This window comes from Mustelus asterias, chromosome 2 (assembly GCF_964213995.1).
Source record: "Mustelus asterias chromosome 2, sMusAst1.hap1.1, whole genome shotgun sequence".
Lineage (NCBI taxonomy): Eukaryota > Metazoa > Chordata > Chondrichthyes > Carcharhiniformes > Triakidae > Mustelus > Mustelus asterias.
Window position 1 is genome coordinate 80,774,784 of NC_135802.1, and position 20,564 is coordinate 80,795,347.

General features: G+C 46.2%; 1 protein-coding gene across 1 annotated transcript in view; it reads left to right on the top strand.

Moving 5' to 3' along the window:
• Positions 1-20,564, top strand: part of slc25a13 (solute carrier family 25 member 13) — a 237,838-nt gene that overhangs the window by 162,733 nt on the left and 54,541 nt on the right. Inside the window, exons 12-13 of the mRNA XM_078229409.1 lie at positions 16,764-16,816; positions 18,873-18,953. Coding sequence (XP_078085535.1) covers positions 16,764-16,816; positions 18,873-18,953 — 134 coding nt within the window. The remainder of the gene's footprint in view (positions 1-16,763; positions 16,817-18,872; positions 18,954-20,564) is intronic.

Below are 20,564 nucleotides of genomic sequence, written 5' to 3' on the forward strand. Positions count from 1 at the left end.
GGGTTACATCATTACCAAAGAAAAAGTAACATGTGGCCTTGCCGCTTTCTCTTCCTGACAGAAACAGGATCATGTGCAAGGTTTTTTCAGAGCTAGAATCTCATCATTTGGACATTGAGGAAGGTTTAAATAATCTCTCAAAATTGATGGATAGAATTTATAAGAAAGATGATCTGCTAAATACATACGAGGCATGGGTCAGATTTTGATAAATTTAGAAGGATGTACAGCTGTTCCAGAGAAGACTGTATTAGGGAATTTAACATTCTCTACAGGATTGCAGAAATTTTATTTGGAGATTCCTAATTCAATGCTTGTTTTCAATTTGTTGGATTGTGCTGAAGTATCAAAGATGGATAGGCTCCTGGTTTTGACTGGAATTAGATTTTCGGAAAGAGATTCTGGAACAGATGGATTCATCTCCAGCCATTTTCGTGGCATCAATGGGACCTTTAGCAGTAGCACATAAGATGGAGGATTCAATTTTGGCAGGATTTCGAAACTGTTTAGATACGAGATGCAAGCATCAATACAAAAGAGTGACAAATAAAATAAATGAGCATAGAGGCTCTTTTGGTAGCCCTAGCAGAGAATAGGAATTGGGTAGCTATGGCAGGAGAATGAAACCCAGGAATAACCGAGGATGTTTCAAATGTGACTCGAAATATTATTATGCAATGAATTGTCCAAAACAGAATAACAGTTTTTGAAGTGAAACATGAGAGTATGCAAAGAAGGTTCACCAGGATGTTGCCTGGTCTCGAGGGTGTTGACTATGATGAGAGGTTGCATAAATTAGAATTGTTTTCACTGGAAAGATGGAGGAATAAGGGAAGACCTGATAGAAGCATAAACAGTGTGGATAGTCAGAGTGGAAGTGTCAATTACAAGGTGGCACAGGTTCAAGGTGAGAGGGGGAAGGTTTAAGGGAGATGTACGGGGGAAGTTTTTCACGCAGTGTGTGGTGGGAACCTGAAATCTGCTGCCAGAGGAGATGGTTGAAGCAGCCACATTAGCAACATTTAAGAGGCATCTGGATGGGTACATGAATAGGGAGGGAATAGAGGGATATGGACTGAGTAAGGGCAGAAAGTTTTTTTTTTAGTCCAGTTAGAGTATCATAATTGGCACAGGCTTGAAGGGCCTGTTCCTGTGCAATACTTTTCTTCTTTTACAAGGAAGGTTTGGAAGGAGAGATGACATTACTGATCATCAGAAGAAATTGTACTGGTCAGCAACTTTAGTCCAGTTATGGGTTTTCTTGTTGTGGAGTCATTCAATTGTGCTGTGTTAGACAGTGGGTGCATGCCCAATGTGGGGTGAATTGGTTAGTGTTAGCTGGATTCTCTAAATAGTAAAGACAAAAGGTAAAGGAATATGAAAAGTCTGCTTACTTCAGGTTCGGAGATGATAGCATGTTAAAATCACTAAAGAGAATGACAATACCACGTAAAATAGCTGGGATATGAAATCGGAGCAAAGTAGGCCATTTGGTAAATGGTAAACCATTTTTTCAGCATAGATGTAGTATTTAGTTTAAGTACTATCCTTATAGTTGGGTAAGCTGTCTATGGAAAGGGCTCAAATGGCATTAAGTACGAAACATGATAAGTTTTCAGGAAATCTGTAGATTTACAGTTTACACAATCGGGGCATTACTATATCCCCTTGAAGCCTAACACTTTGAATCGCAAGTTATTGAATCACACGTTAAAGTGTTGATGTCATTAGTTTAAAGTTTATTAGTGTCACAAGTAGGCTTACATTAATACTGCAATGAAGTTACTGTGAAAATCCCCTAGTTGCCACACCCCGATGCCTGTTCAGGTACACTGAGGAGAATTTAGCATGGCCAGTGCACCTAACCTACATGTCTTTCAGACTGTGGCAAGAAACCGGAGGAAACCCACGTAGACACTGGGAGAACGTGCAGACTTCGCACAAACAGCGACCGAAGCTGGAAATCAAACCCAGTTCCCTGGCGCTGTGAGGTAGCAGTGCTAACCATTATGCCACCGGCTGGGGTAGGAGTTCAAGAGAAAAAAGACAAATTGTTTTAAAACTACATCAGCAGTTTGCCCATCCATCTTGTCATAGGTTAAGAATTCTGAAGGATGCTGGGATAATGGATGATGGCTATGCTAAATGTAAAGAAGAGAACAGTGAGAAATGCGATATATGTATAAAAAAATATATAGGACACTATCATGGCCTGTAGTGAGTCTCCCCTTGGCAAGAAACTGAAATAGAATTGTAACAGATATGGAATAAGGGCAAAATATAAAGATATGGAATAAGGGCAAAATATAAAGATATGGAATAAGGGCAAAAATATTTTCTCTTATACTTCATAGACATGACAACTAGATTCAGTATGACAACGCTAATATATAATAATGACAAAAGATGGCTGTGGACAAGATAATGGAAAAGTGGATAGGAACTGGTCTGGAAACATTGGCTAAATTCCTAACTGACAATTTTGTGGTGGGGTGGGACAAATTCCCCAACAATGAAATTAAAAGTTTGTCTGAAAATATGAATATGTAGTAATGAACACAGCAATAGAATGTCAGTTTAGTAATGGGATTTGTGAAAGAAATCTCACAGTAAGTAAAGAGATGCTTCACAAAATCTTAGCTGACCAACCGAGCTGTAAACTGATTTCAGCCCTGGAGTAGGCTGTCCATGTGAAGAATTTATTTCAAATACTTGGGGGCGACTGTCCCTATTAATTAGTTTATGGGAGAAATCCATAAATACCTTTGGTGATATGGGATCCACCCTTCGAAGGAACTACGATTAGTTCATTTATTTTTATGAGCATATGAATGTCCAAATTGCAGGGAGAAAGGCGTTTATCTAGGCTGAGGTTTCAGAGAAAATTTGGCAAGCCTTACGAGCACTGCATAAGGCAATCAGAAAAAAAAATTAATCCGGGGGCATGGTGTATTACAAAAGAGAAGGGCAGATAAAGTGGAAATGCCCCGGTAAGGTTACAGGCAGTGGTGGAAAAACAGTAAGTTAACAATGTGGTAATCAAACAGCCCCGAGGTTAATCAGCACTGGTTATGCATTTACAGAATCTGAACAGGTAATATAAAGTGAAGAACATACACAGATGTTGGACAATTACTGGATGCAGATTACTGCAGATAAAGGACTGACTGAATAAGAACAAAATGATGCTGATATGCAGGATAAGGACAGTTATCCCAAAGGACAACTACCCAAAATTGGTACGAGACTAACATGTATTCCAGTCGGGGCCAATGAATGGAGGATACCATCATTATAGGTAGAGCAGGAAAAGCCACAGGCAAATACAAAAATTGGCTGACCGAATGTGCAGGATGAAGGGTAGAAGGGAAGACCTGTGGATTGACAAAATGAGGTGAAGATGTGCAAGCCCTGAAAATGTATTTTGACTTTGACAGTGGACCAGGAAATGATCATGACCCAAGGAAAAGGTCATGGGCTTGTAAAAGGGACTCTGATCATCGGAGGGAGTCTCTATGCAGCAGTAGTACAGAAAGACATAGGTGGATGAATGCAAGTCGTAGTTTGATAAGAACAAGAATCATAGAACAGGCTGGGAATGCCACTAGAAGTAGAAGCCCTTACGATTCAAGAAGTTTTAGTGGCTACAATCAAATTAAGTTGATAAAGGATTCTAAACAAAAGGCATTGGAAATAATTTGATGTATTCACTGAAATATCAGACTGCTAACCTTACCACGCAGGTGGACAAGCACAGAAAAGGAGTGTATAAGGCTAAAACTTGACGAGTGGTACGTGTGTTAGAGAGTGGGTCTGTGAAAAGGGGTTCCTTTTTTTGGGTTTCCTAGCTGGGGAGATTTTGTGTGCAGGTTGCTGAGTAAGTCTCCAGATTGGAGGAGGTTTTTTCTTGGGGGGGTAGTGGGTGGGTTGCTGGGGGTTCCCTGACGGGTGTTGATGGGTGGGTAGGGGGTTGGAGGGTTTTCTTTTTTTATAGAGGTTTTTCTGTGGGTTTGGAGAATTGTTTTGGGCCTATATGGTGTTCCTAGGGGTCGTCTGTCTGGGTTGGTTGTGTTGGCATCTGGAGGGTGGGGGAGGTCCCTTCCTCTTTACGGGTTGGAGAGATTTTTAGAGATTAGTGGGGTGTTCTCCTTTTTGCTTTGCTTAAATTCTTGTCCTTCTTTCCATACCTCCCTCTCTTTTTTGTTGAAGGCGGGTAAGGTGTGACCCCCACCCCCCAATCTAGTGTTGAGTTGAGGGCAGGGTTTGTGTTCCTGTTCCTTTTCTTTTCTTTTTGGCCCTTCTACACGTCCTCTTGTCCTTTGTAATGTCTTGCCTTCAATTAGTGACTGTCGTACTTTCTATTGGTTCATTTCCTTCCCTCCGTTCTCGGTTTTTGTAGAGTCCTTTGGGAATGGGTGGGGGAGATTGGTTTTTGTGTTGCGGCGTTAATGTGGTGTGTGGGAGGAGGCGGGGGAGAATGTGGGTTGGGGTTCAGGATGTGTGGGCTGGTGGAAAAACAACTTTTGGCTGGGGAGATTTGGTAGGGGGGTGAGGTGCGTGTATTGGGAAGGGGGATGTTAGGTCAGGGCAGGGGTTGGCAGCTCAAAGATGAAGTTACGGTTGGCTTTTGCGGCAGACCGAGTGGGGAGAGGCCTGCCCCCATTCTTTTTGCTTAGTACCCATTCCATCCTTTGTGTTTTTCCGTTGTCGAGTCCCTCAAGAAGTGATTACATTTCTATTCCTGTCAGTCTTTTTTCCAGGTGGCGGGTGGGTAAGTAGGTGGGGGGGAAAGGGGGGGTTCTTACGTTTGTCAGGTACGTGGGTGTTTTTTTGGTGGACATGTGGGAGAGATGGTGGGCCGGTGGCAGGGGGAAAAGAAGGGGGTGTTGGTGGGGTGTACCTGGGGAAAGAACGTAGCAGCTGCCATTTTCTAGGTGCTTGTGGAAGGATGATTGTTAAGGTGATGTATGTTAGGGAGAAAGGGCTCTTAGGTTGGGGACTTTTGTTGTGTTCCAGGGAGTTGGGGTGGATGTCAAGGTGGTATGTGTTTTGGAGAGTGTTTCTTGGAAAATAGTTCCCTGTTTCTTGGGTTTTCTGGCTGGGGAGATGTGCCTGTTGATGAGTAGGTCTCCAGGTTGGGGGCTTTTTCTGTGGGGGGAGGGAGAGGAGCGGGGGGGTAGTACTGACAGGAGTGTTGATGAATGGGTAGGGGGTTGGAGGTTTTTTTTTACATAGGGTGGGAAGATTTCCTATATTTGGGGAGTTGTTCCAGGTCTGTGTTGTTTTTGGGGTCGCTCAAGGGTAGGAGTTTGTATCTCCGGGTTGGTTATGTTGGCTTCTGGAGGGTGGGGAAGGTCCTTCCCTCTGTAGAGGTTGGTCAGGGGATTACGTTCCATCAGCATGGAGTCAGTTGCTTTGGTGAGTAACGAGATATTTTCTTCCGTGTTTTGTTTTGGATTATTGCCCTTCCCTTATCCATCTTTGTTGGCTTTTGTTCGTTGAGGGCAGGTTAGGTGTGCCTCCAATCCAGGGTTGAGGGGTGGGGGGGGGGGGGGGGGGGTTGTGGTCTGCTTTGCTTCTGTTCCCCTTTTCTTTCTTTTTGGCTCTTGCCCCCTTCCTTTTGTCCTTTGTGGTGTCTTGCCTTCAATGTAATGACTGTCATATGTTCTGTTGGGTTCATTCCCTTCCCTCCATTCCCTGTTTTTTGTAGAGTCTTGTTGGAAGTGGGTGGGGGAGCTTGTCTGTGTTGCAGTGTTAAAGTGTGCATGGGGGAAGGGGGAAATTGTGGATTGGGGTTCAGCATGTGTGGGCTGGCAGTAAAATAACTTTGGGTTGGGGAGGTTTGGTGGGGGTGGCATGTGCGTATTAGGAAGGAGGTGTTACGTGGAGGTGGGGGTTGATGACTTAGGGGTGGAGTTACAGTTAGCTTTTGTGAGAGAATGAGGACGGAGAGGCCTATCCCGTCTGGAACAAGCTGTCAGAGGTGGTAGTAGAGGCGGGTACAATTTTATCTTTCAAAAAGCGTTTAAACAGTTACATGGGTAAGATGGATATAGAAGGATATGGGCCAAATGCGGGCAATTGGGACTAGCTAAGTGGTTTAAAAAAGGGCGGGCATGGACAAGTTGGGCCAAAGGGCCTGTTTCCATGCTGTAAACCTCTATGACTCCCACAGTCCAAAGATGTGCGGGTTAGGTTGATTGGCCAGGTTAAACAAAAATTGCCCCTTAGAGTCCTGAGATGCGTAGGTTAGTGGGATTAGCGGGTAAATATGTGGGGGTAGGGCCTGGGTGGGATTGTGGTCGGTGCAGACTCGATGGGCCGAATGGCCTCCTTCTGCACTGTAGGGTTTCTATGATTCTATGACTCTAAGGAGCATTTCAGAGGCTATGTGGGAGAATTAAAGGGGGATCATGATCTTTGAGATGGATTGCCTCTGATGGGCACAGTGACCCCAAAGGAAGTTCCTCCACCTTACGGAACATCAGCTCGCACAGTAAAAGCTGCTGAGTACACACCTGGCATAAGACTACCCCTGTTTGTAGATAAAAAGCATTGGAGGTAGTCATCAATTGGCCATGCACTTTGCTCCTGAATTGGGTGTACAAAGTCAGGAAATTTTCCACATTGCCAGGTAGATGCCAGTGTTGTGGCTGTTCTGCAATAGCTTGGCTAGGCGCGTGGCTAGGGCTGGAGTGCAACTTGTCAATACTGTTGCCGGAATGTTGTCAGGGCTATAGCCTTTGAAGTATACAGTACCTTCAACCGTTTCTTGATTTAAGGAGGGAATCAAATTGTCTGAAGACTGGCATCTGTGATGCTGGGACCTCAGGAGGAGGCCGGGATGGATTATCTACTCAACATTGAGTTGACAGTGGTTTCAAATGATTCAACCTTTATCTTTTGCACTAATGTGCTGGGTTCTCCCATCATTGAGCATTTGGTGAACCACCTCCTCTTTTAGTTGTTTAAATGCCCACCACCATTCATGACTCCAAGGCAGAACTGTGATGCTCCAAAGCTGACTAGTTGGCTATGGAATAGCTTTGTTCTGTCCAGTGCATGTGGCTTCTACTGCTTGGCATGCAAGTAGTCCTGCATTGGAGACTCATTTTTGAGGTTTCTGAATGTTCCTAGTATGTTATCCTGCACTCTTCATTAAAGCTCTCATGAAGATTATGAATTTAAGCCCCCACTCTGATAATGAGAAGTTGTGGAAGTAGTGAAGCAGTATTAATACCATAGTGATGGCCCTCAGGCTTATGTCAACAAACATCAATTGAAAGTCCCAGCACAGATTTATTTTCAACTGGAGGCTGTTGTTCTGCAAAATTGAAAAAGCAGTGGATTTAAATGACTTTACAGTTCAAAGATGTTATTCACCTTTTTATGCACATTCATGTTTACTCTTAGCTATCCCAAAGGGCGCCTGACCTCTCCAAAGGAGTCTCTGACATCCTTAGAGAATTCTGGCATGTTTAGACCATTTCCACAAGTTTATAAATCCTAGGAATTGTGCATCAAGAAACATTAGTGACAAAAATTGCTTCTAAAAGTAGGCAGCTGCACTATTAATTCTGTTAAACGTACCACTGCCTCCATGAACTATGGAGTTGCAGAACGTATCCCCGTCCTTGTTCCTCCCCTACCTTCCTAGTGAAAATGTTGCATGCTAGCTGCAGGGGTGTTCAGGGCTCCAATGCCATTTTTGATAAGGCATTTATTACCCATCCCAAGTTTCCATTGAGAAGGTGGTGGTGAACTGCTTGCTTGAACTGTAGCAATCCCTGAGCTGTAAGTTCACCTACAGTGCTTGGGAAGTAATTCTACGATTTAGACTGATGACAGTGAAAGAACGGTGATATTTTTCCAAGTCAGGAGAGTGAGAGACTTGGAAGGGAACTTCTAGGTGGTGGTGTTCCCAGATATCTGCTGTTTTTGTCCTTTTTAGATGGTAGCGGTCAAGGGTTTGGAAGGTGCTGCCTAAGGAGCCTTAGTGAGTTCTGACAGTCCATCTTGTAGATGGTTCACATGGCTGCCGCTGTTCCTCAGTGCTGAAGGGATAGAATGTTTGTAGCTGACGTACATATTAAGCGGGCTACTTTGTCCTGGATGATGTTGAGCTTCTTAAATGTTGTTGGAGCTGCATTCATCCAGGCAAGTGGAGAGTATTCTATCACATACCTGACTTGTGCTATGTAGATAGTGGGCAGGCTTTAGGAATTAGGAGAGGAGTTACTGTTATAACACAAGTCAGAAACTCCAAAGTGTTTTATGAAGTCCGTCTGGATCATAGGTTTTGCACTTTGAATTTGGCTAGGGTAAGCATGAGATGTTTCACTTCAGCTTTGATTCAAATGACCCACTAGGGAGCTTTTATCAAACAATGTTTATTTAAGAATACAGTTAACATAGAATAAGAAAAATGAGCAATAACTTTCACCAATTACAAACAAGAAAAAAACAACCATGTTATTGTATAAACCTTAACAACAAATTACTGTTCCACCAAACAAATCCCATAAACAAACACCTACTACAGATTTAGCACCAAAAATAAAGATGATCACGAGATGCTGGAACTTAGTCCTTTGGTTGGATTCTGCAGCTTTCTTGACACACACACATACAAGCTTGGAGTCAGATCAGCTTCCCAAAACACCAGGGAGAGAGAGAGACAGAAACCAAAAGAGGAAATGCTGGAAAATCTCAGCAGGTCTGGCAGCATTTGTAAGGAGAGAAAAGAGCTGACGTTTCGAGTCCAGATGACCCTTTGTCAAAGCTGTCACTTGTCAGCCCAAGCCTGAATATTATCCAGTGCTTGCTCTATTTGGACAAGGACTTGCGTTGAGAAAGGGTCATCTGGACTCGGAACGTCAGCTCTTTTCTCTCCTTACAGATGCTGCCAGACCTGCTGAGATTTTCCAGCATTTTCTCTTTTGGTTTCAGATTCCAGCATGCACTGCAATTTGCTTTTATCCTGAGAGAGACGGAACACTGCATCCAGCCTGAAGTAAAAACACCTTCCGACTAAAACTGAAAGTGAGTCCTTGGATTCCTCAGTGGAGGAACCACCTGACTTTGACTTGTCAATCAATCATCCTCCAACAATTCAGGGTCATAAAAATCCCAGACTCTGCATGAGGCCCTGAGTAAACATAAATAAAACCTCATTTAAACCATTTAAGCAGCACTAAAAGCACATCTGAGCAGGCAGTGAGTGCAACAACGAAAACAAAAGGCTGGCTTACAAACTGCAGAGAACATGATTTTTTAAAAATACATCTCTTAAAGGTGAAGTGCAGGATTCTAATCTGTGCTTGCAGCCACTATGTGTAGGACTAGTCCAGTTTAGTTTCTGGGCAATGGTAACCCCCAGGAACTTGATAGTGGAGGATTCAGCAATGATAATGCCATTGACTGTCAAGGGTCAATGGTTAGATTCTCTCTTATTGGAAATGGTAATTGCTTGGCACTTGTGTGGCATGAATGTTACTTGTCAGTCCAAGCCTGAATATCATCCAGGGCTTGCTCTATTTGGACACGGACTGCTTCATTTTCTGGTGAGTCACAGAGAGTGCTGAATATTGTGCAGTCATCAGCAAACATCCCCACTTATGACCTTATGATGGAAGGAAGGTTACTGATGAAGCAGCTGAAGATGGTTGGGCCTAGGGCACTACCCTGAGGAATTCCTGCAGTGATGTCCTGGAACTGAGGTGATTGACCTCCAACCATCTTCCTTCGTGCCAGGTATGACTCCAACCATTGGGGGATTTTCCCCCTGATTCCCTTTGATTATAGTTTTGCTAGGGCTCCTTGATGCCATACATGATCAAATGCTGCCTTGGTGTCAAGTGAAGTCACTCACCTCACCTCTGGAGTTCAGCTCTTTTGTCCAGGTTTGAACCAAGGCTGCAATGAGGTCAGGAGCTGAGTGACTCTGGTGGATCCCAGACTGGGCATCGGTGAGCAGGCTATTGCTAAGCAAATAAAAGCACTGTTGCCCCCTTCCATCACTTTACTGATAATCGAGAGTACAATGACGGTGCAGTAATTGTCAGGTTGGATTTGTCCTGGTTGCTGTCTACAGAGATACCTGGATAGTTTTCTACATTGCTAGGTAGATGCCACTGTTATAGCTGTACTGGAACAGTTTGGTGAGGGGCGCAGCAAGATCTGTAGCACAAGTCTTGAATACTATTGCCACAGTATTATCAGGGGCCCTAGCCTTTGCATTATCCAGTGCCTTCAGCTATTTCTTGAAATCATGTGCAGTGAATCGAATTTGACATATGTGTGGTGAACCATCGTTGGTTACCACTGTGGGGTTATTCCAATGTTACTGTTGGGTTAGGGTGTTGACACTGTGGGGTTGTTATAATGTTGTTGTTGGGTTAGGGTGTTTACACTGTGGGATTAATATACCTGTGGTGGATGCTGTTATGGCACATCCCAGTCGGGCCCCGCCTCCTGGGAGAGGTATAAGACCCTCTGCTCAGGCGGGACCCCTCCAGTCTGGAATGGTGTACTCGTGTTTAGATAGTTCCATTGTTTGTCAATAAAAGCCTTCAATCGCTGAAGCCTTGTACCTCGTGCTTGATTGTCGCGCATCAATTTTATTGACAAACACAAAACTCTCGACAGTAAAGAGAGTATGGAGCAAATGCTGAAACCAGAGCATCTGACGCTGGACCCACGTGCGGTCGGTGCCTCTAACACCTTCGACCACTGGCTGAAGTGTTTCGAGGACTACCTGGCGGCCTCTGCAGCAGTTACTACGGACAACGACAGACTCCAGGTCCTCCACGCGAGGGTAAGCGACACGGTCTATCTCGCGATTCGTGCGGCCACCACTTACCCGAGGGCCATCGAGCTCTTGAAAAAACGATACACGAGACCACCCAACGAGATTCACGCTCGTTACCTCCTCGCTACACGACGTCGGCAGTCGGGCGAAACCATGGAGGACTACGCCAATGAGCTCTTGCAGCTTGCCAGGGGCTGCGACTGCAAAGCTGTGTCGGCTGAGCAGTACATGTACGACCTCGCCCGAGATGCGTTTGTAGCAGGGGTAGGGTCCTCGTACATCCGGCTTAAGCTATTGGAGAAAGGGAACCTCAACTTGACCCAAGCGATGGAGATGGCTGAGATGCTGGAGGCAGCGTCGAAAAGCTTGGCTCTGTACCCCGAAGACCACGTGGAGACAACGTGGCAGGAGCAAGCACAAATCCCTCCTCGCCCCACGGGCTCGCGCTCCCATATCGACCCGACGACGGCAGCAGCTCCAGGCGGCCAGCGGTGCTATTTTTGCGGAGGAGCCAAGCATCCACGGCAACAGTGTCCAGCTAAAACGGTGATCTGCAGTCAGTGCGGTAAAAAGGGGCACTACGCGAAAGTCTGCAGACCGAAGCCCAAGAACGGCAGTGCAGCCTGTGACCCTCCAGAACGGAGATCATCTCCATCGACGTCGCAGTACCCACGAGGTCCGTCCACGTGCGAGCCCAGGACGACGCCATTGTGGTTGGCGGAGTCGGAGGAGGATGACCATCAGGAGTCGCGACGCTTGGCGCCCTCAACTATGTGCGATTCATGGGGGCGGCCATCTTGGTTGACGACGACCAGGAGCGACCAGCAGGGGTCCTCAGCATCAACCTCGGCTGCCTGCAGTGACGTCCAAGGGCCAACGGTGGCGTCGATCACTCTGGACCAGACAAAGCATCACAGGCTTGACTGTTCGATGATGAACATCAAGGTAAATGGTCGTACTGTGTATTGTCTGTTTGACAGTGGGAGCACCGAGAGTTTTATTCACCCTGACACTGCAAAGAGGTGTGGACTCCGGGTTCTACCTGCCAAACAGACAATTTCTATGGCATCACGGTCCCGGTCTGTACCGATCCAAGGACGTTGTGTGGTAACCCTGGAGGTGCAGGGCACAATTTACGAGCGATACAGGCTCCTTGTGTTGCCGCACCTTTGCGCGCCAATTCTCCTCGGACTAAACTTTATGGTCCACATGAAGAGTGTGATCCTACAGTACGGTGGGCCACTCCCTTCGCTGGCAGTAAGGAATCAGCCGCAGCCTCCAAATTGTCCAAAGCGCCCCGCATGCAATCTTTCCACCCTAAAGATCACCACACCCTCTTTATTTAAGAATCTGGTGCCAGGCTGCAAGCCCATCGCTACTAAAAGTAGGTGTTACAGCGCTGAAGACCGGATCTTCATCAGATCTGAGGTTCAGCGGCTCCTCAAAGAAGGGATCATACAGCCCAGTGCTAGTCCGTGGAGAGCGCAGGTCGTGGTGGTTAAAAGCGGGAACAAACCCCGGATGGTCATCGACTACAGTCAGACCATTAACCGTTATACGCAGCTGGATGCGTATCCTCTCCCGCGCATATCTGATATGGTCAATCAGATTGCGCAGTACCGGGTGTTCTCCACCATAGACCTTAAGTCCGCCTACCACCAACTCCCTATCCGCCCAGAGGACCGACAATACACGGCTTTTGAGGCGGATGGTCGTCTGTATCAGTTTCTTAGGGTTCCATTTGGTGTCACCAATGGGGTCTCGGTCTTCCAGCGTGCTATGGACCGAATGGTGGACCAGAACGGGTTGCGGGCTACCTTCCCGTACCTGGATAACGTCACCATCTGCGGCCATGACCAGCAGGACCATGACACAAACCTCCAGAACTTTCTGCGCACTGCGTCTCGCCTGAATCTGACCTATAACGGGGAGAAGTGTGTATTCCGTACGCGCAGGTTAGCTATCCTGGGATACGTGGTGGAAAACGGGGTCATCGGCCCTGATCCAGACCATATGCGCCCCCTTACTGAACTTCCCTTGCCCGCTAGCGCAAAAGCACTGAGGAGATGCCTCGGCTTCTTTTCTTATTATGCGCAGTGGGTCCCCAACTACGCAGACAAAGCCCGTCTGCTCATCAAGTCCACGACTTTCCCACTCACGCCGGAGGCCCAATTGGCCTTCAAGGCTTTGAAAAGCGACATTGCGAAAGCCACGATGCACGCGGTGGATGAATCCATCCCTTTTCAGGTGGAAAGTGATGCATCGGATTTCGCCCTGGCCGCCACACTGAACCAGGCAGGCAGGCCCGTCGCGTTTTTTTCCCGCACCCTTCAAGGTCCCGAAATTCGGCATTCAGCGGTGGAGAAGGAGGCTCAGGCTATTGTGGAGGCCATCAGACACTGGTGCCATTACCTGGCGGGGAAGCGGTTCACCCTGATCACGGATCAACGATCCGTGGCGTTTATGTTCAGTAATACGCAGAGGGGCAAGATCAAGAATGATAAGATCTTGCGGTGGAGAATTGAGCTCTCCACCTATAATTACGATATTATGTATCGTCCAGGGAAACTCAATGAGCCCTCGGATGCCCTCTCGCGCGGAACATGCGCTATCATGCAGGAGGACCGCTTGAACGCCCTTCATAATGACCTGTGCCATCCTGGGGTCACTCGGCTCTACCACTTCATAAAAGCCCGCAACCTGCCCTACTCGGTGGAGGATGTCAGGTCAGTAACGAGAAGCTGTCGGATTTGCGCGGAATGCAAACCGCACTTTTATCGACCTGACCGGGCACAATTGGTCAAGGGCACAATTGGTCAAGGCCACTCGCCCCTTCGAGAGGCTGAGTGTGGATTTTAAGGGCCCCCTTCCCTCAATGGACCGGAATGTGTACTTTCTCAATATCATAGACGAATACTCCCGGTTCCCGTTTGTTGTCCCCTGTGCGGACACGTCGACTGCCACAATGATTAAGGCATTCAGTGATCTTTTTACCCTGTTCGGGTACCCCTGCTACATACATAGCGACAGGGGCTCGTCGTTCATGAGTAACGACTTGAGGCAATTCCTGCTCTCATACGGGATTGCCTCTAGTAGAACCACGAGCTACAACCCTAGGGGTAACGGACAGGCGGAGAGAGAGAATGCTACAGTCTGGAAGGCTGTCCTATTGGCGCTGAAGTCCAGGGGCCTTCCAGTCTCCCGTTGGCAGGAGGTCCTTCCAAATGCGCTTCATTCCATTCGCTCCCTCCTGTGTACGGCAACCAATGCTACTCCCCACGAGAGGATGTTCTCATTCCCTCGGAAGTCGTCCTCGGGGATCTCCTTACCAGCCTGGTTGACGTACCCAGGACCCGTCCTTCTGCGGCGACATGTGAGGGCCCGCAAGTCCGACCCCTTGGTCGAACCGGTCCAACTCCTCCACGCCAACCCTCAGTATGCCTATGTGGCATATCCTGACGGGCGAGAGGACACGGTCTCGATTCGAGACCTGGCGCCCGCAGGGGACGTAGCAACTCCTGTCGCTCCTATACCCCCTGTCACGAATCCCCTATCACTTCTTTCTTCCCCGGACGTGGCGCGGTCAGCACCGGGACCAGTGCATAACAGTTATACTCCCATGTACAGCTTGCCTGAGACTCGGAGATCGGCGCCACCACAGAAGGTACCGGGATCCCCTGCACCACCGCTTCAACAGGGTCAACCGGCCCGGGAGTCCTCGAGGGGACAGCCGGACGCTGTTTTGGAGAGAACGCCACCGCAAGCACCTGCTCCGGTGTCACAACCGGTGTTGAGGAGATCACAGCGACGGTGCGGTCCTCCAGACCGTCTGGACTTGTAGATTTTTTGTATATATGTAATCTGTTTTCGCACCCCGCCGGCCTTTGTTTTCAAAGGAGGGGTGAATGTGGTGAACCATCGTTGGTTACCACTGTGGGGTTATTCCAATGTTACTGTTGGGTTAGGGTGTTGACACTGTGGGGTTGTTATAATGTTGTTGTTGGGTTAGGGTGTTTACACTGTGGGATTAATATACCTGTGGTGGATGCTGTTATGGCACATCCCGGTCGGGCCCCGCCTCCTGGGGAGAGGTATAAGACCCTCTGCTCAGGCGGGATCCCTCCAGTCTGGAATGGTGTACTCGTGTTTAGATAGTTCCATTGTTTGTCAATAAAAGCCTTCAATCGCTGAAGCCTTGTACCTCGTGCTTGATTGTCGCGCATCAATATGTGATGCTGGGGACTTCCGGAGATGTTTCAGAGGTGAACATCAGCTATGTAAGACTGCATGTACTCACTGTAGTTGTCAGGATGTGATTAAGTGATGGAGCTGTGATCCGTACTAGATTGCTGGGAGAGGTTGATCTCCCCTTCCCCACAGGAGCAATTTCTGACCTCCTCAGCCAGGTCGGCTGCAGCCTCCTCAACTTGTGAGAGGTGAAAGATGTTGGCTGTCTGTACTTTTTCATATTTGTTTTGCACCAACTTAGTCTCTGTGAAGACAAAAGCGAGGCATGTGATCAGAGGGAATGGAGCAGAGGTTGGGTGAAATCCATGACCCTGTGGATAGAAACATATAAGATTATGAAGGGAATAGATAAGATAGAAGCAGGGAAGTTGTTTCCACTGACAGGTGAAACTAGAACTAGGGGGCATGGCCTCGAAATAAGGGGGAGCAGATTAGGACTGAACTGAGGAGGAACTTCTTCACCCAAAGGATTGTGAATCTGTGGAATTCCCTGCCCAGTTGAGGCTACCTCATTGAATGTTTTTAAGGCAAGAATAGCTACATTTTTGAACAATAAAGGAATTGAGGGTTATGGTGAGCGGGTGGGTAAGTGGAGCTGAGGCCACAAAAAGATCAGCCATGATCTTATTGAATGGCGGAGCAGGCTCGAAGGGCCAGATGGCCTACTCCTGCTCCTAGTTCTTATGTTCTTATGTGTGCGGTGAGCCCTCCCCAGAATGGCCACAGGAGAGGATGTGGGCAACTTAAGGATGCGATGTTGGTGATGTTAAAATCTTCATGATGCATCTCCCTCTAACGGATGTGTGAGATTGTGAAGAGAATTGTTGTTTGACTGTATGATGCTATGACGACTGTTTGATACTGGAGAGTGTTGAAGAATGGCTTACGTTGGCAGAGCGGATGAGTAAATAATCAGTTTCCTGCCCTTGATGGTGCTTTGGGTGTGGTTGGCAGCTGCGTTAACCTCTTAGGCGATGGCCTTGCAGACCAGAGACGTAATGTTCGGGTGTTTTCTTGACCCATTCCTTGGGTACAGGACATGCCTATGAGCCTGGACCCCTCTGATCAATGCCTCAAGGGTCTGGTCACTGGTCGCTGCCGCCTTGAGGCTGCTTGTCTTTTGCTTCTGGATTCCTGACATGTTTGAAGACAGGTGACTGGGGAGGGTGAGATGTATGCATTGGACTGGTGTTTAAATATGGGGCCCGTGCCCAAACCTTTAAATCCACCAAATTATATCAGGCAGTCAAATTGCTCCTGACCCACCAGGCGATTTGGCCCGAAACTTACCTGTATATTATTAATGAGCCTTCAAGACTGGAATTGGGTGCAAGCTGCAACTGTTCTGAACAGTAGAAAGGGTGCCCTCAGAACCATCTGCTGCCACTCATCATCTCAAAACTGGAAAATTCTGCCCTTGTTGCTCTTTTTAGTGCAGATTGATAATTTTGCGCAATTTGTTATTTCCATTTTCTAGCATTACAGTTTTTCTTTTTATCTGGGACATTTCTGCTGCTTTGAAGAAATAAAACTCACTTAAAGAATCCGGAACTGCTGCTGTTCCTGCTGCTGTCCCTTGCTTTTCATTGACTGACTGCTAGATTTGAGCCATAATAATAGAGTAGCTTTTTTTTTCCAAAAGGGAAATATATTTACATTGATTGATAGCAATAAATCTATTTTTTTGTGTCTGATTCCAATATAGGTTTGTTACCACAGTTGATGGGTGTGGCACCAGAAAAAGCTATAAAACTCAGTGTAAGTGATGTAAATGCATTCTTTAATATACAACATTACAAAATATATGTCATGCTTGCTTTGAAAGTTTTCTTGTCCATTGGTGTTGTATCTGAATTTGTGGCCAATTAAATACAGAGACACTTTGATGCATGTTCATATTGAATGCTTTATAGCATTTATCAGTAAGCGCCAGTAACTTACTTTGCCACAAAAACCTTGTTTGTCACTCTAAACATAGCCAGTTAAATTTAATTTGATTAATTTCATTAATCTTTGTTTCCTAAATTTCAGGTATAAATCATCGTTCAGAATATATAAAATCAAATTTCACAAATCGTATAAATTACATTTGGAATCTTGGTTGTGCAACACTTAAGGACCTCACCCCACCATCACTGGTATTAATGCAACTGTGATCAGAGGGGTTTGCCATGTGGAGAGTACAAAAGCAAAACCCTGGCTTGTTTGCTTTGGGTCCCCAGGCGAGTCCCTAGTTCAAAGGCACTTGATGTTTTATCAGGGACCCATCATCAGGAGGTGGGGGGAGGGGGCGTGCTGTTGAAAACCAGCCCCCCTACCCTTGCTGCTGACCCCTCTCTCTCCCACATCTCCACAACCGCTGCTGCCTCGCAGCGCCAGGGACCCAGGTTCAATTCCGGCCTTGGTTCATTGTCTGTGTGGAGTTTGCATATTCTCCTCATGTCTGCGTGGGTTTCAGTTTCCTCCCACTGTCCAAAAATGTGCGGGTTAGGTTGGCCATGCTAAATTGACCCTAATGTCAGGGGATTAGCAGGGTAAATATGTGGTGTTACAGGAATAGGACCTGGGTGGGATTATGGTCGGCGCAGAACTCGATGGGCCAAATGGCCTCCTCCTGCACTGTAGGGATTCTAAGAATCTGTGATCCCCTTTTCAAGACCTTCCTATTATCACTCACGTGCCTGGGCCACTTCTCAGCCCAAGGCTTCGGGTCGGTGTCATACTGACATCAACCACCACCTCCTTGATGGTGCTGTTGAGTACAGAAGAGTTGCAGACTTCTGATTGACTGCTGGCTTGGCAGATGGCACTTTGCTCGCCTCCATCTCTTTCCCCATGGTCCCTGATCCTGGGGAAAGACCCACCACTGGCTGGTTAAGTGCCAAAGTGTGGTAATGTGAGGGTCATGCCAGTTGCCCTGCTGGCAGCCAAAACCCCATCACCTCCACAAGATTCCCCTCTCAAAATGTATTCATCCACTACTTTTCTTTGATTGTTTTGCCTTTTCCTTTTTCTAAAATTGTACAATCAAGGTCAAAATATTAATGGTGGGGGTTTGAATTGGGAAGTCCTGTCCTGTGAGAGCTGCTGCCAATTGGAAACCAGCCAATCACAGGCTGGTAACTCTTTTAAAAGATAGCGTTAGACTTAATTGGCGTGGAGGCAGAAAGGTGACTGCCCTCACCCTCTTGTCTGATCGAATGCTCTCCTACCATGGGAGAGGGCACAAGATTCCACCCTCGTTGTTGACTTCAAACTCTCTCAGGTCACTCATCCATCTGAAGTATTACGCTCTACTCGCTGAACCTGCTGAATCCCCAACTTCATTGGAAGTGCCATTTGCGTGTTTTTTTTGTCTTCCACAGTAGCTATTCTGCTTCTTGCCTGAGTGCTATTGCCAATTTATGCCAGGTTTAAGGAAAGTTTCATGCCATAGGCTCATGTCCATTTTAGTGAGACTGCCTAAACTCATTGGACAAGGACCATTATGACCATTAAATACAGATTTTCATTCACCATTCTGAGCTGGATTTGAATCCAGGTTCCAAAAATGAAAAGCAGTGGCTCACAATGAATATGATATCTTAGAAACGATATTTTGGTATCTTGCCCAAGGAACCATTTTTTGTCTGTGTGATAAGGTAAGCAAGCTGTTTGTGAGAAAATGACACTTGAGTACCTATGTAGTTTTAAGATACAAGGGAAAATTCAGTGTTTAAAAGATTACTTTTATACTCTGTTACTGTTAACAATTTGGCATGAATAGATTTGGAGATTTATAAAATCTATTTCAAAATATTTTATTTCATTTCAGATGAATGATTTTGTAAGAGACAGATTTTATAAAAATGATGGATCCATCTCTCTTGCAGCAGAAATATTCGCTGGTGGTTGTGTGAGTATTGGACTTATCGGTCTCCTGTTATAATTTTCATGGACAAAAGTTTTTTAAATCTCTTTCCTTCCTGTAACTATAGTTGTTTTATATTCATATTGAAGGGGTATTCGCATTGTCAGCTCCTGATGCGCAGATCTAGCATAGCAGATGGTAATTATGTGCACTTGCTAGATTTTATAAGACCAACCACTTTGGATGGGGTAATATGTGAGTGTTGATGCTTTGATTAACTTGGAATCTATATAAAATAGAGCTCAGGAAAGGCAGAACAAGGACTAGAAAGAAATATTTACATTTATATATCGCCTTTACAGCCTCAGGACACCCCTATGAGCTTTACAGTCAATGACATATGTTACAAGTGTGGTCCTTATTATAATGCTGGAAATGCTGCAGCCATTCGTGTACAGCAAAGCTCTGCAAATAGCAATGAGATAATGACCTGATGATCTGATGTTGGTTAGGGTTGCAATGTTTGCCAGGAAGCTTAAGAGAAATCCTCTGTTCTTTGAAATGATTCCATGGAACCTGAGAGGGCAGACAAGATCTTGATTTACCGCCTCATCCAAAGATGGCACTCTGACAATGTAGTGCTTCCTTAGTATTGAATTAGATTTTGTACTCTGGTCTGGATTTAGAGTTGAGTCCACAAAATCCTGACCTAATGGTGAGTGCTATCATTGAACCGCAGCTATATGGATTTCAGCATTGGTAGGACAAAGTTAGGTGTGGGAGGTGAAGCTATGGAAGTGAATAGGTGATTTTGGTGATGACTGAGTATGGAGTTTCAAGTTAAACTTCATGTTGGACAGCCTCTGAGATTTGTTGCTGCTTGGCTTTAAGCAAGCAGTTGGGGAAAGGAATGAAATCACTCTCAGTAGAGAATATGTTGTCTCCAGCAGCCGTCCATGTACAGGAGACGTGGATGTTCCTGTCCCTGTCCCTGACTGCAGCAGGGGCGTGTCAGTGAGCTGTTCTCACTAAATCTAATCCAGAGCTGTGCTCCTCTGAGGTATGTGTCTCTACATTGCTGGAGGTTGTAAGTAAGTACCGTGACATATCTCGAGTCCCCTTGTCCAAAGACATGCTTTGGGGGCTTGGGCTGCTGCTCACGTGTTTGGCTGGTCATAATCTACTGGTGCCAACAAGAAACAAGAGTTTCAGAGGATGAACTTAAGCTATTTCAGTGTATATCTGACACACTTTGATTGTTAGGATTTGATTGAGCTGTGATCCATACAAGGTTGTTGGGAGAGTCCAATCTCTGCTTTGCCACAAGAGTGATCCCTGTCCTCCACAGCAAGGTTAGCTGCAACCTCTTTGGATTATGAGGGCGAGGATCTTTGCTGTCCCCAAGCTTGGGCTGCTGTCACTTGTCGTTTTCCTGCTGGCCCTTATGAAGATGAAAAAACAGCATGTGATGAGAGGGAATGGAGCAAAGGTTGGAATGTGAGCAACATGATAGTTGGGATGTGGTGATGTAAAAGTGTCTGTGAGATAAAGTGTTGATATGTTGCCCCTGCTAATGGATGTGTGAGATCCTTGAAGAGAGTATCATTTGGGTACACAATGCCATGACAGTTTTACAGTGGAGGGATTTGAAGCATG